Consider the following 16,338-nt stretch of genomic DNA (forward strand, 5'->3'; position numbering starts at 1 on the left):
GCAGAACTTGTCTGCTGCAGTCGATACACATCTTAGGCTACTTTCACACTCTCATTTGGTGCGGATCTGTCATGGATCCGTTCAGATAATAAAACCGCATGCATCCGTTGCAAAACAGATCAGTTTGTATTATCTTTAACATAGCCAAGACGCCATAGCCATCTTGAACACCATTGAAAGTCAATAGAGGACGGCTCCGTTTTCTGTTGTGCCATATTGTGTCATAGAAAATGGATCCGTCCCCATTGACTTACATTGTGTGCCAGAACGGATCCGTTTGGCTCAGTTTGACCAGACGAACACCCAAACGCTGCAAGCATGGTGTCCGCCTCCAAAGCAGAATGGAAACGGAACAGAGGCAAACTGATGCATTCTGAGCGGACCCTTTTCTATTCAGAATGCATTAGGGCAAAACTAATCCGTTTTGGACCAGCTTGTGAGAGCCCTGAACGGATCTCACAAACGGAAAGCAAAAACGCCAGTGTGAAAGTAGCCTAAGTAGCCACCTGCGCTTTCCCTTTCCGCTATTGGGATCCGCCATAGGATCTCATTATTGTAGGAAAACACTTAAGTTTTGTCCCCGTTCATTTTCAACGGCGACAAAACTGAATTGAACGAAACGTAGTGCACCAGAATGCAACGTTCCATTTGGTTGCGTTCCCATCGAGGACAGAAAAACACTGCAATCGTTTTTCTGTCCGGCATGGGATGTGGAGCAAGACGGATCCGTCATGACACACAACGTAAGTCTATGGTGTCGGATCCGTTTTTTTGGACTCACAATGGTTTTAGTGCCGGTGTTCTGCCCCTTTTCTATACCCGGACAAAAGTCTATACCCGGAAGTGATGTAGCTGCACCGGAAGTCACATGGACACGTTGGAATCAGCTGGAGGAGGGGGTGTGCGTGCTGCGCAAGCGCATTCTGCTAAAGTCTGTTAATCTGGCAGAACGCCCCTGCATTTTCCCAGCCCTCCATTTCTTTACTATCCATCTCTTTCTTTACCATCCATTTCTTTCTTTACTATCAATGGCGGCATAGAGTTCGTTTTAGCAAATGCCGAGCCCGATGCGTGGCGAGCGAACAAATTAATGTAGATTACGGCTCGCAGCATTCTGCCAGATTACAATACTTTAGCCAAATGTGCTTGCGCAACGCGCACGCCCCCTCCTCCAGCTGATTCCAACGCGTCCATGTGACTTCCAGTGCAGCTAACACCACTTCCGGGACTTTTGTCCGGGTATAGAAAAGTGGCAGAACACCGGATCCGTCATGGCTATTTTAGACATAATACAACTGGATCCGTTCATAACGGATGCAGACGGTTGTATTATCATGACGGAAGCATTTTTGCTGATCCATGACAGATCCAGCAAAAACGCTGGTGTGAAAGTGGCCTAATGTGGGCCAACTTAACTTCTGGTATATCCTAGAGATTTTAGAACGCTGTGGTGGTAGACGTGCAAGAATAATTGAAGCGGGTAAGTATATCTCTTTGGTTTCAGGGGCCATACTGCAGGAACTTGTTATAAAGTAATTTTTGCCAGAAAATCCATTTAAGCTCCTATTACAATGCACGATATTCGGGAAAATTACTGGGAACAAGTGATCATCCGATAAACAAGGAATCAATATTTTTAATATTTTATCAGGATAAAAGAAGTACAGTTATCGTCAGCACATCTCCCTGTGTAATGAGAGATGGGCTACTGATAATCAATATAACTAAATGAAGGAACTAAAAGCGCTAGTGATCATTCCTCCCTAGTCAATTTGCATCGGCCGCAAATGAGTGCCAATCGACTTTTTTTTTTTGTAGCCCCTTGAAATAGAGCGATGTAACAATGCGGCCTTCAGACCAAAAATAAAATATTAATTTAAAAAAGTTATCCGTTACGTTGTTGCTGTAATGTATTCCCATGTGAAGTGGGCTTAATTCACAATAAGCGTCAGAATAAAAGTAAAGGTTATCACGCTGCCTAGATCCACAATGACATCAGAAAATAAGGATTTATTAAACTCGCAATGAGGATGGTAAAATAAGCATTGAATAAAATGTATCCACATAAGAGAAAACCGCCCACCTTATGTGGATACATTTTGAAACTTCCGCAGTAAACGGTTGTGGTGAAGATTTTCAGACCGTGGAGGATTTCGATGTCTGGCGGTGTCCAAGACAAGTGGGAAAGTTCGGCAATTTTCTGATGTCACTGTTGGTCTAGGCAGCGCGATCACCTTTACTTTTATTCTCAGACCAAAAAAGCTTGCGCTTCCCTGCTTTAGTCTATATTGGCCGTTACTTAAATGTTCAAGTGAATCCAGGCGATGAACGAAAGATCATTTTGGGAAACTTCTTTCAAAGAAAGATCTTTCATTCACAAACTATCTTTCTTTGAATGAAAGATCTTTGGTCCGACTATCAGACGAAAGTATTGAACACGGCTGATCTGTCATCAGTCGGCCAAAATGATTTTTGTTGTTAAATTTCAACCATCGAACTTCCTTTTAGTTGAAATCGTCTGTTTTGGTCAACTTTGGACTAATGTGTATGGCCACCATTAGACATCTGGAGATAAAAAATTGGTCTGGTAGGAGGTGGAGGGAAACTGATGCCTCCTGGAGAGCTGTTAATAGCTGTTCCCCAACAGCTCTCGTCATAAACTTACTAGATATACTGGATTGATCAAAGGATTTGTTTTGACTGCCAGAAGTCGAGATAAAATTGTCTTGTGTCTCATGCTTTTTTTCTTTTGCTTTCTTCTACATCAACATTTCAGGTCCAGTAGGGTGAACAGGATGAATATATGTTACAGACGATAGGGGTCATTTATGATTAGATATATGCCAGTTTGTGGCATATGTTTGTCGCAGATTCGGTCGCAAAGGGGATTTGCGGACAAATCTGCAACTTTTTACTTTTTTCCTATCCACGCCACGTACGTCAGTTCTAATAAAAAAAAAAAAAAGGGACATGGTGCGGAATGATGCATCTTTTTATCAGTAAAAGAAAAGTTGCATTTCACTGGAACAAAGCCTGGACAATGTGGTGTGTTGTGTCTTAGATTGGATACATAGGAGTCATTTATTATTAGATATACGCCATTTTTTGGCATACATCTGTCACAGATTTGCGTCTGATTCTGTGATTTTTCCCCACTCGTGCCAGGTCTAAAAAAAGGGGTTTTAGGCATATAAATTATCTCAATTTACACCAGCAAGGGAACTGGCGTAGATTTAAACTGGCGCCTCTACATAACTTAGGCACATCAAGCACCAGCGCAGGGGTATTAAGACCAGTGTGTAAAACCCTGGTCTTAATAAATGACCCCATCTGTTTCTATAGTTGAGATGTGGTCCTTACACAATCGTCGTTGATTCCTACACTTGTCTTATTATTTAAACTGAGTTTAGCCAGAGGTGGAGCCTCATGTTTAGTGTCTGACAAACAATGGGAAGTCATAGTAACATAGTATATAAGGCCGAAAAAAAGACATTTGTCCATCCAGTTGACCCTGTTATCCTGCAAGTTGATCCAGAGGAAGGCAAAAAAAAAACCTGTGAGGTAGAAGCCAATTTTCCCCACTTAAGGGGAAAAAATTCCTTCCCGACTCCAATCAGGCAATCAGAATAACTCCCTGGATCAACGACCCCTCTCTAGTAGCTATAGCCTGTAATATTATTACACTCCAGAAATACATCCAGGTCCCGCTTGAACTCTTTTATTGTACTCGCCATCACCACCTCCTCGGGCAGAGAGTTCCATAGTCTCACTGCTCTTACCGTAAAGAATCCTCTTCTATGTTTGTGTACAAACCTTCTTTCCTCCAGACGCAGAGGATGTCCCCTCGTCACAGTCCTGGGGATAAATAGATGATGGGATAGATCTCTGTACTGACCCCTGATATATTTATACATAGTTATTAGATCCTTCCTCAGTCGTCTTTTTTCTAAAGTAAACAACCCTAATGTTGATAATCTTTCAGGGTACTGTAGTTTAGCTGCCCCATTCCAGTTATTACGTTAGTTGCCCTCCTCTGAACCCTCTCCAGCTCTGCTATGTCCGACTTGTTCACAGGAGCCCAGAACTGTACACAGTACTCCATGTGTGGCCTGACTAGTGATTTGTAAAGTGGCAGTAAAGATGCAACCCATTATCTTATTGGCCTTGGCAGCAGCTGCCTGACATTGGTTTTTACAGCTTAGTTTGTTCACTAAAATTCCTAGGTCCTTTTCCATGTCAGTGTTACCCAGTGGTTTACCATTTAGTATGTACTGGTGACTTGCATTATTCCTTCCCATGTGCATAACCTTACATTTGTCCGTGTTAAACCTCATCTACCACTTCTCTGCCCAAGCCTGCAATCTATCCAGATCCGTCTGTAGCAGTATACTGTCCTCTGTCCTCTATTGTGGTAATTACTTTACACAGTTTAGTGTCATCTGCTAAAATGTATATTTTACTATGCAAGCCTTCTACAAGATCATTAATAAATATATTGAAGAGAATAGGGCCCAATACTGACCCCTGAGGTACTCCACTAGTGACAGTGACCCAATCTGAGTGTGTACCGTTAATAACCACCCTCAGTTTTCTATCATTGAGCCAGTTACTTACCCACATACATACATTTTCTCCCAGTCCGAGCATTCTCATTTTATGTACTAACCTTTTATTTGGTACAGTGTCAAATGCTTTGGAGAAGTCCAGATATACCACATCAATCGATTCGCCGTTGTCAAGTCTAGAACTTGCCTCCTCATAGAAACTGATTACATTAGTTTGACAGGACCGATCCCTCATGAAGAAAAAAAGGACAATGCAACAGCACCCTGCATATCAGATAAAGTACAATAATGCCATAGTCACAAAAAATATTATAGAGCTAATGCTACGCTTATTTATAAAGTGAGATGCTTGGCAAATGCATTTTGTACAAAACCATCTGAGCCTGTCTGCCGACCGTCAAGGCGATCTCTGTAAGATGGGTCCTAACACTAAATATTACCTGTTATGCGCCATAAAGTTCAGGAAGTGTTGGATCCACATGCATGCTGGGTCCACTCTGCATTTTACCATTTTTGGTGCCATAATGGCCTCCATTACTTACAGGGGATGCAGGTACCAACATGCATGCCAAGCCTACTCCATACCTTTCCTTGTGCCAGACAGCTTCCAATGAAGGTAGTGAGAGCAGACCACAGCTTTAGGCCGAATGCACACGGCCGTGAGCAGTCCGTGGAACCACGGGCTGGATTCCTGCTGAGAGCAGGAGCGCACGGCGTCATTGGTTGCTATGACGCCGTGCGCTCCCTGCTGCCGCCGCAATACAGTAATACACTGGTATAGATCATACCAGTGTATTATTGTATTTCGGCGGCAGCAGGGAGCACACAGTATTTATAAAGACCCCTTGTAATGCTCCCAGTGTTTATAATGCCCATGCAGTGCCTCCCTTTAGCACTATCCCTGTGCAATTATAAGTGGTCTAGTGGCTGAATGGTGGGGATGGGAGGCCCGCAGTAAGCTTTTGTCCCCCCAGAGACAGTCCAGCCGCCGTCTCATCTCGCCTCATGCTTATCTTGCCTCGCGGCAGATGCGGGCTTCAGATAATTGCCTCAGGGGCCACATGTTTGAGACCCCTGGTTTATAATAACACCCTGACTTGTATACACACCTCCATTGTACATACAACAATATAATGAATTGCCCTCCCCATCTGATGATGGTGAACTCTTGTAACCCAGTCTGCGGCTCTTACTCTCCAGTCCAGGATGTTTGCACAGTATAGACTTCAGTCTTAAGATCATATCTGTAGTAAATACGGTTTATTTGACTAACGTGGTGAGTACAGTAATCCAAAGCTCTTAGCTTCTATAGAGGAATAATAGATAAGGATCGGTTTTGTCTGGAGTGTAATTGTATGTCTCCTTTATTTCCATAATTGTCACACTGCTCAAATTTCACTATGAGCCAAATTTAGGAGCAGACCCTCTTCGTCCGCTCCAGCAATATGTCATTAATGCCACATGTCCCCTGGCAGCAGCAGAAGTCAGTGGATCTGTATGCACCAGTTACATGAAGTAGGCTACGAGTCTTCTCCAAAGGGTTAATACCTGAAGCTGTATGCGTGTTCGTACGTCTGAGCCTTATTCTCAGATTTCACTGCAATCACTGTACAGTATATACCTCCCTCTGGGATAGTTGTGCATCCCTATATAGCTCATTATGTCAGCAGTGTCTACAATTAACTCTCTGGCAGAAGAAAGGACAATGAAGCTGACAGGAGTAACAGAAATAGTTATATATATATATACCTGCATGTAACATTACATAGAGCAGATATTCAGTGGGGGGGGGGGGATTTATGTAAGGGTCATTGTTATTCCTTTTGTCCTCTCCCACCCAAGGTTTGATGACCTATCTTCAGGAGAAGTCATCAATATCAGATCAACTGCAGTTTGATCCTGCCGATCCGGAACCAGGTATCAGAACTACACAGCTCCATCCACCATGTAGTGGCCGTGCATGGTTACTGCAGATCCCTACTTACCTAGGTCCCATGCAGTTGAGCTCCTAGGATCCCTTGATCTGTTGTCTCTGGTCTCACACTGGTAATTTTCCATTCCTCTATATAAATATCAATATCTAACCCCGCATCCCTGCCAGTTACCTGTTCTGCAGTAGCTCTGGAGCTGTTAGCTCCGTCCATCGTGGACGTTACTGGTTACTGCAGCGCCGCTGTTCAGTGGGAGCAGTGCTGCTGTAACTAGCTGTGTCCGATACAAAGTGGATGGATCTGTGTATGTCTGCAGCCGGAGTTACTCTGGAACAGCTGATCTGCGGTCAGCTGATCAACTGGGTGTCAGACCCCCCCACCATTAAGATATTGATCGCCTATCCCGAGGATGCAACCAATTAAAATGTGTTCTAATATAAAACCTGCTTAATGTCCAGTAATTATATCCTGTCGCTGATTGCTTCATTTTCCGTCTATTCTACATTACATGTGGCCATGTTCAAACTTGAAAAAATACTGTAAGATTTTAGCGCCTAGATCCTGGCAGAATCTTCTGATGTCCCACCACCAATGCATGTGAATAATTTTTTATACCCTGTTCCAGAAATTAATGAGTACAATATGCTGAGTGCGATGGCGATAATAAATTCCACAGCATGTTCATTATTGCAGCAGATTCCTCTCAGAAAAGCTGCAAATTAGCTCCACCGAATTCTATGGGGGGGTAATCCGCTTGCCGATCCAGTATTTTTGGCATGCTTACAATGCTGCTTGAATTTTTTTTTCTATGCTTCTTTGTTAGATGCCCCAGTGTCTCCATTATAGGGATAGCAGCCGCACTTACTCCACAGCAATACCTTCCTCATGCATAAGTATGTCACAACTACTCTGCTTTAGCTACAGGTTTTATTAGCCAAAAGGGTATCCTTTCATTGATTTACCAATGTACCATATGGAAACCACTAAATTAGATTGTCGTCAGATCCCGCCAAGATTGATTGAATTCGCCATCAGCTCTCTGATCATCACTGATGGTGTTCTCTGGTTACTCATACTGGTTTTATACCCACCTAAAGCCATAATCAAATGTCTAAGAATGAATGGTGCTCTATGTGCAGTAGTCCTTTTGTTTTGATATCCTGCCCCTCACCAGGAGCCTTTTCTTTACGTTGGGATCTTGGTTGCGTAAACGTCCGTTTCATTCACCTTGTTCTATGACTTGGAATTGTTATCAGTAAAACAATAGGTGTTTGTCAAGTCTCCGAGCCAACTGACCAGCTTGACATTTTCTTGTGTTTTCTTTGGCAAAGTCTCGTAGAGTCAATTACGGGACAATCTATCCTTCCCTTTTAATAATTGGGAAAGCAAACAGCCTCTGCGGGTGTATTGTTCTCTTCATCATGGATTGTTGCCGGATACCCAAATTGCTTTTTAGATGGAACACAAAGAGAATGACGTTTGTTTGTTTTTACTAACGGCTGTAGACCAGGAAGGAGATCCGGTTGGTGCTCTTTTGGGGCGTGGATCTTATTAATATGAACAGGTTGTGTAGACATAAGAATATGGGTAGGAACATGTGTCTGGAAGTTTAATGTTCACTCCATGTTCTTTTGCATCCTACTTTTAAGTGGCTGTTTCTCATCAAAAGCTATATTGTCATTAATTGTATATGTAACCGGCGTCTAAATTAAACATTGCCCTTGGTAACATAAATATTTGACATACGAAGGCCTGGTTTTTACTGTTTTATTGTCGGACATGTGTTGCACCACAGTCTAGAGTTTGCCGAAAGGCTCCAAGGGTAACCATGAGGAATTGTGATTTCCTCCGCCTGCTATTCACTAACTGCACATAGCTTCTTAGATCAGGAGCATTTCTGATAATAAAAGTATATGAGTGAATTGCAGATAATTGTATATGACTTTTTGCACTAGAAATAAGGGTTTTCCAGAGACCGTTTTACTGTGTCTAGTATTTTGGCTCCATTCACTTAAATGAGAATGAGTTACAATACCAGACACAACCCATGGACAAGAACTGCAATGAAAAAAACAAGCAAAACAAAAAAAAAATGTTCTCCAGATTTCCCAACCAAGAATCAATCTAATATAAGTGATTTATTTGTATATTGTGATATTCAGGACATCCACAATGCATAGTTCTATAATCTCCACCCCACCTCTGTTCCAAATTCTGTGTCTGAAATGGATCTGTTCCTTCCCCAAACTAACTGCTCTTTCTCCTTCCAAGCTGTGTTCCTTTCACAGTCCCAGTCCTGGTTCTTACCTCCCCTATCCTGGCCCTGGCCTTTCTGCTCCCCATCCTATCCCAATCCTGGTCCCTCCATCCTCATGCCAACATTGAACTTTCCATCCCCATATCTGCCTTGGTCAATTCCACCTTATCCTGGCCCTGGTCCTTTCCATCTCCCTCCCCATCCGTGCCCTGGTCCTTTCCATCTCCCTCCCTATCCGTGCCCTTGTCCTTTCCATCTCCCTCCCCATCCGTGCCCTGGTCCTTTCCATCTCCCTCCCCATCCGTGCCCTGGTCCTTTCCATCTCCCTCCCCATCCGTGCCCTGGTCCTTTCCATCTCCCTCCCTATCCGTGCCCTGGTCCTTTCCATCTCCCTCCCCATCCGTGCCCTGGTCCTTTCCATCTCCCTCCCCATCCGTGCCCTGGTCCTTTCCACCTCCCTCCCCATCCGTGCCCTGGTCCTTTCCACCTCCCTCCCCATCCGTGCTCTGGTCCTTTCCACCTCCCTCCCCATCCGTGCCCTGGTCCTTTCCACCTCCCTCCCCATCCGTGCCCTGGTCCTTTCCACCTCCCTCCCCATCCGTGCCCTGGTCCTTTCCACCTCCCTCCCCATCCGTGCCCTGGTCCTTTCCACCTCCCTCCCCATCCGTGCCCTGGTCCTTTCCACCTCCCTCCCCATCCGTGCCCTGGTCCTTTCCACCTCCCTCCCCATCCGTGCCCTGGTCCTTTCCACCTCCCTCCCCATCCGTGCCCTGGTCCTTTCCACCTCCCTCCCCATCCGTGCCCTGGTCCTTTCCACCTCCCTCCCCATCCGTGCCCTGGTCCTTTCCACCTCCCTCCCCATCCCGGCTCTGGTCCTTTCCATCTCCCTCCCCATCCATGCCCTGGTCCTTTCCATCTCCCTCCCCATCCCGGCCCTGGTCCTCCTGTTTTCTGGTAAAACTTGATGTGGCCACTTTGCTCTTGTGGTCATCGGGAGTTTCGCAGACTGACCCTTCTGATTAATTTCTTGATGCATGCATCAATTTATAATTTATGTTGTCTGTAGGACCACCCTTATAATTTATAACCAGTTAAATTTTGCATCCATTGGTCACCCCAGGTGGGCACTGTGTGTTCCTACCTTTTTGCCTCTTTATAAAATGTTTGCTTTATATTATATGTTATTATGTTATTAATTCTTCCTTATTACTGATCTCTTTTTAGATCTGGGACATGAGTGATGATGAAGTGATCTAGTGGAAAAGATTCCCCATGGTTGTTGTGTGCAATAAATATCATCAACATCCAGCTTTTCGCTTCCTGGCTGCTAATAAGTGGAACTATTTCATTTTGTCTTTCTATTAAAGAGGCTTTGTGTTAACGGGTTATTCTTACTATTAAAATGAGTATTCCAGGATTTTAATATTGATGGCATAGCAGTTCTGCAGTAACCATCCTCTACACAGTGGATGTAGCTGTTTAGTTATGACCCCGGAGCTACTCTGGAATAGATGATCGGCAGTGGTGCAGGGTGTCAGACCCCTGCCAGTCAGATATTGATGGCCTATCCTGAGGATAGGCTATCAATATTAAAATCCTGAAATACCCCTTTTAAATCACAATGTGGTTATTTTCTATTTGATTTATTTTACATGTTCTAACAGATCAGATCTACTTTTACGGTAACTCCAGATTCCATATATAAATGAGTTCTCCAAAAATTGCTTTTTTGAGGAATAGTCCAGCTTGTGTATTGACCGTGTCTTGTGTTGCAGCATTCAAGTAAATGGGGTCAGTGTCGGACTGGGCTGTCTAGGGCACACTAGTAAAATTTATTTTGGGGCCCCACCATATGGATACATCCAAATATTACCTCCTCACACAGCAGCAGACAGCAGCAAGACGCTAGAAGATGGTTAATTATGGGGTCCTTGAAGCAACTTTGAGAACATAGGTCCCTGGGAAAGGAGGGCACTGGCTGTCCTGCCTCTGTACCTATAAGTCATCTCTATAATAATGTGTCTATAATAATAAACTGGGTAATTTCCTAAGTATTATACCCAGTTTTTTTTATATCAACATAAGCTGGTTGAGGTGCTGTACACTGCCGATCTATATGTAATGCAGTAAGTCTACCACTTGCGCAGGGGGTGGAAGACAAGGGGCCCACCTTGCTGAGGGGCCCACCGGGGGATTCACCTGTACCCCTGTGGGCCAGTCCAAGCCTGAATGGGCTGAGCTGCAGTACCAGACACAGTCCATGGACAAGTGTGTTTTTGGAAACCCAATGCTGGACAACCCCTTTAATGAGATCAAACCTTTTCACTTCTTTTTCTCCATGTAAATATATATTTACAAATTTTAAAAAATGCTATATATATGTATAAAAATATATAAAAAAAACATAGGAAACAAAGTATACATACAAAGCAACCCTATGCTAGTGATATGCATAACCCTGATCCCAGCATATCAGCCATATCCTAGAACATATTACAAAGCTTTTTATGAATGATAAAACAGCCATATATCACCCATGAATTGTCATATATCACTGATGAACAGTAATGGGCAGAGGTGCGTTACAATATAATACATTATGTTTACATATGTAAGTGCTATAGTTTAAATTCACGGAGTGAGCAGTAATATTGTTAAATGATATTCTGCAGTGCAGCTATTTAGCAGTTTAATTGAAAATGTTGAACTCTCTAGTTACATCAAAGGTCTTATTTGATGGTTTCTTGGCCATAGACATAGATGGTAATTATTTGATCATATGAAAATCTGTGTTTAAATTTCAACAATAAAAACCCTTAGGTATGGTCACATTTGTGTTGTTGTTTGTAAAACAATTACAGAGAAGATATTCTCTGATTTATTTTTACAAAAAACATTGTTCCACACGTAAACTTACACTCGAGATTTGCTTGTGTTGATCATTGATGGTCAGTGTAAGCAGTCTATTTTGGGTTATCCGGACTTCAAATGGATGAGCAATCCATGGGATAATCTGGTCACCCACATTAGATGTATGTTGGCCACACCCGTCCATTTCAGCAGGAGAACTGGCCATAGACCCTACAGGGAAATTTCCTAGTGGGCCCATGTCCAAGCCCTCCTCACGGATGCCGGTCGGGCACAAGAGATCTGATGCACTCCTACATGGACCCGCCTACAACATGGAGCCACTTTTAGTTATTTTTTTTCCAGGGCCAATTTAGGTTTCCAGTCCGCCCCTGAATGTGTATGAGGGTGTACCAACTCTCCCCCAATGGTAAATGTTGAGGGAGCTAAAGATCAGGCAGTTGGATTTCAGCTGCCCGATTCCTTTGTTCTCAGGAAGATAAGCCGCTCTTAGAGGAGCTTGGAAGGAGGCACCTCTGCTTCTTCTTACACATGCTTGCTTGTAGGAGCCAGGTGGTAATGTTTATGAAGAGATCGGGAATGACAGATGTTGGCTGAACAAGCATTCATCTTAGCCGGTCATAGACCAATAATATTAGATCAACTTAGCACCCTCAGTACCATAAAAAAAAAAAATTCACGGCACAGCTCTATAGTTTTAGTAGTTTTTGGTATAAAAGCTCAGTCTCATTCACTTGAATAAAGCTGTAATCAATTGTAATACCAGACACAGCCACTAGGAAAAATATTCTAGCTGTCTGTATAGTTAGTTCACATTGTCATAATCGGTGACAGGTCCTCTTTAAAGTAGATGTGGCCTATCCTAAAGCTGGTGGGTTCAACCGATACATCTAATGTGTATGGCCAGCCCATCAGATTTAATTACAGGTAACTTCTTTACTTTCCTTTTAAAGGACATTAACCCTATTAGTTATTTTCAGTAGAAAATGAAGTCTATACAATTCATTTAATCTATGATCTACTTAGTTACTTTAAAACCTTTAAAATATTGGATCATTTATCTTAATAACTATGTCTGTGGCCAACAAGTTAACGTGTTATTAAGCAGCAAAAAAAATGACACTGTGATTACACCAGATGTATGTTGGGCTTTTTGTTTTTCTTCGTTTCCTATGGCCCCTTTTGCCTTAGTCTGTGTTAATTTTTGTATCGAAGGCTGCATTTAGAACTTTAGATTTCATTGAAAGAAAAGGCCTAAATGCAGAGCTATTTTCCCCCCACCCCTCAAGACAACACAAACCTTGATGGAAGCATTATAAGTCAGTTGTGTCAGTTGGGTGCTATTGGCTTCAATGCATAACATATGACCAGATCTTGTAATATTGCATGTAACAGCGTCTTTATGGTTGGGGTGGGTGCGTGCCTATGAGCCATCCGTGATCGTGAGCCAAAACCAGAAGTGGAGCCTACACAGATATAAGGAAGAATGGATAGATTTCAACCTGTTCTGTGTTTTTTTGACTCGCACCTGGTTTTGGCTTACAATGACTGATAGAAATCACTGACCAACACTGACCAAATCACTGAAGTGTGAACTAGGCCTAAAGGTACAGTCATATGTTCAGGTTTTTCTGATTTAGCTTTGAATATCGGGAGTGGATCATAAAAGTAGAGAAGGTTAGATACTACTGTTCCTGTTTAGTTTAATTTATTCCTGATCTTGGCTTCCAAAACTGCATCAGGAAACCTGACTGTGTGGCCACAGCCTAAAAGCGCTGCAATTCTAGACCAGTTCATGATCAAGATATAGTGGTGATTGATGCACACCCATCCACTGAACTTGGATTATTACAATGTGATCATTTTACATTATTAGGAATGTGTTGTCTTTTCAAGGGAATCTGTCAGCTCCAAAACACCCCCTAAATAGTGTACGTGGTGTATAGTGTAAGCCAGGCATGCTCAATCTGTGGCCCTCCAGCTGTTGTAAAACTACAACTCCCATCATGCCCTGCTGTAGGCTGTCCAGGCATGCTGGGAGTTGTAGTTTTACAACAGCTGGAGGGCCACAGGTTGGGCATCCCTGGTGTAAGCGATGCTGAGTCCAGTCATGTAATTTTTGTCTTTATAATCGCTTGCGTTCTGACGCTGTGCTTCCACAAACCAGCAGTAAAATACATTGGGAGGACTCCACTTTGAGTCCTCTCCATTATGTGTGTGAGCACAGGAGTCCTCTCAGTACACTTTGCTGGTTTGTTGGAACACAAGTGAGTATAACGATAAAAATTACCTAATCGGACTCAGCATCACTTACACCATGCACCGCTTACTCTAGTTTGGGGGGAGTTTCGGAGCTGACAGATTCCCTTTTAAAGTGGTTTTCCCACAGTCCTCATCAGTGATAAATGTTTCCATCGACCCTATAGACATTGAATGGATCAGCATGGCACAAGCTGGACTGCTACACCATTCAAACCCCTTTTCACTGTGATTTTGCAGGGAGGAGGAACACGGGGGGCAAGATACCAGCATAATCTAGCCATAGACACGACACACCGGGCTTTATAAAGTCACCGTTACTGACGAGTCCAAAATTCAGAATAGTGCCACTGACAGCAATAAGGTGAGAAGTTAGGAGGAAATATCTATGTAGATATGATTAATGCCGTGAGTCCGGGGTGCTGATATATGAATTTCCTTTCCATGTTAGGGAAATGAAATACATGTAACAATCATCAGCTTTCCAGTGTGAGGACCTTGCCAAACAGCAGCCCATATCTCAGCATCCAGGACCTCTGTGAGTGCATGGGAAGCAATCAGTAAGGGGTATCGTGAATAAATTCTCAGATTTGGAATGGAGTTATGCTTCAAAGGAGTTTTTTAGGGTAATCGTTTTCACTTATTAAAAAAAAAGGATGCAATGGGTTAACGACCGCAAATAATCACATCGATCGAACTCCACACATCGATCTCCCACCGCTGCCATTCCAGCGCTACTCCAGTCCCTGCTCATCACTTTCTGGTCCCAGGCTCCAGACACACAAAACTTGAACTGTGCACTTGTTCTATCACAAGGGTTAATGTAAAAAAGGTTGTCCAGTTTAGACAGCCTCTTTGTTTTAAAGTGTAACTATAAAAAAAAAAAAAAAAAAAAAAAAATGTAATGTGTAGGGGCAGTGATAATGACCATTTTTGTAATATACTTTAATTACTGAAATTGAACATTTGTATTAGAAAAATAGCTGTAAAGTGGCCCATTTTGAGCCTTAGCTCAAAATGGGCCACTTTTGTTTACATAACAGTCAGTGTTGAGCATGTCTCCGCAGTTATGTAAACAGAAGACAGAGGAGCGTCGCTAAGGCTCAAAATGGGCCACTTTACAGCTATTTTTCTAATGGAAATGTACGATTTCAGTAATTAAAGTATATTACAAAAAAATTTCAGTATCACTGCCCCTACACATTACAAAAATAAAAAAAAGACTGACCGTTACACTTTAAGGCCCCTATTACATGAGCGAGTTTTCCGCGCGGGTGCAATGCGTGACGTGAATACATAGCACCCGCACTGAATCCTGACCCATTAATTTCAATGGGTTTGTGTACATGAGTGGTTTCTTTTTTTCACGCATCAGTTCTGCGTTTCATAAAAAAAGCAGCATGTTCTGTATTCTGCATTTTTAACGCAACCCTGGCCCCATAGAAGTGAATGGGGCTTCAGTAAAAAAAAAAACGCATTGCATCCGGAAGCAAGTGCGGAACCAGTGCGTTTTTCACTGATGGTTGCTAAGAGATGTTTGTAAACCTTCAGTTTTTTATCACGCGCTTGAAAAACGCATCAAAACGCATTGCACCCGCGCAAAAAAAACTGAATGCAATCGCAGACAAAACTGACTGAACTTGCTTGCAAAATGGTGCGAGTTTCACTGAACGCATCCGGAGCCAATCCATCACGCTCGTGTGACAGAGGCCTAAGGCCCATTGCAGACGAGCATGTCGGATTCAGTCCAGATGCATTGCGGGCGGGTTCAGGGAAACCCGCACGAGTTCGCACGCAATTTTTCTGCGATTGCGTTGCATTATTCAGTTTTTTCCACATGAGTGCAAAGCGTTTTAATGCGTTTTGCACGCGCGTGATTAAAAAACTGAAAGTTGGTACCCAGACCCGAACCCGGACTTCTTCCCTTAAGTTCGGGTTTGGGTTCTGGGTTCTGTAGATTTTATTATTTTCCATTATAACATGGTTATAATAGAAAATAATAGCATTCTGTATTAAAGAAGGCTAAGTAAAATGTCCATTGAGGGTTAAAAAAAATAATAATAATTACTCACCTCATCCACTTGATCGCGCAGCCGTTATAGTCTTCTTTCCTCTTCTTTCAGGACCTGCAAAAGGACCTGCGCTGACGTCATCGCGCTCACCACATGGTGAGAGCGGTGACGTCAGTGCAGATCCTGCTGAATGAAGATAGTAGAACCTTCTATCCTCATTCAGCAGGACCTGCGCTGACATCACCACACTCACCACGTGGTGAGCGCAATTATGTCATCAAAGGTCCTTTTGCAGGTCCTGAAAGAAGACGATAACGGCTGCGCGATCAAGTGGATGAGATGAGTATTTTTTTTATTATTTTTTAACCCTCAATGGACATTTTACTTAGCATTCTGTATTAAAGAATGCTGCTATTTTCCATTATAACTATGTTATAGTGGAACCA

At 43.0% G+C, this 16,338-nt stretch overlaps 1 protein-coding gene across 2 annotated transcripts in view; it reads left to right on the plus strand.

Annotated features, from left to right (window-relative positions):
• The window catches only part of ATG7 (autophagy related 7), a 270,663-nt gene extending 260,529 nt beyond the window's left edge, over nucleotides 1-10,134 (plus strand). For both annotated transcript variants that reach the window (XM_044300563.1, XM_044300564.1), the window contains one exon: nucleotides 9,978-10,134. In XM_044300563.1, coding sequence (XP_044156498.1) covers nucleotides 9,978-10,010 — 33 coding nt within the window. In that variant the 3' untranslated portion in view covers nucleotides 10,011-10,134. The remainder of the gene's footprint in view (nucleotides 1-9,977) is intronic.
• The last annotated feature ends 6,204 nt before the right edge of the window (nucleotides 10,135-16,338 follow it).

The sequence above is a fragment of the Bufo gargarizans genome, chromosome 7 (genome assembly GCF_014858855.1).
Source record: "Bufo gargarizans isolate SCDJY-AF-19 chromosome 7, ASM1485885v1, whole genome shotgun sequence".
NCBI lineage: Eukaryota > Metazoa > Chordata > Amphibia > Anura > Bufonidae > Bufo > Bufo gargarizans.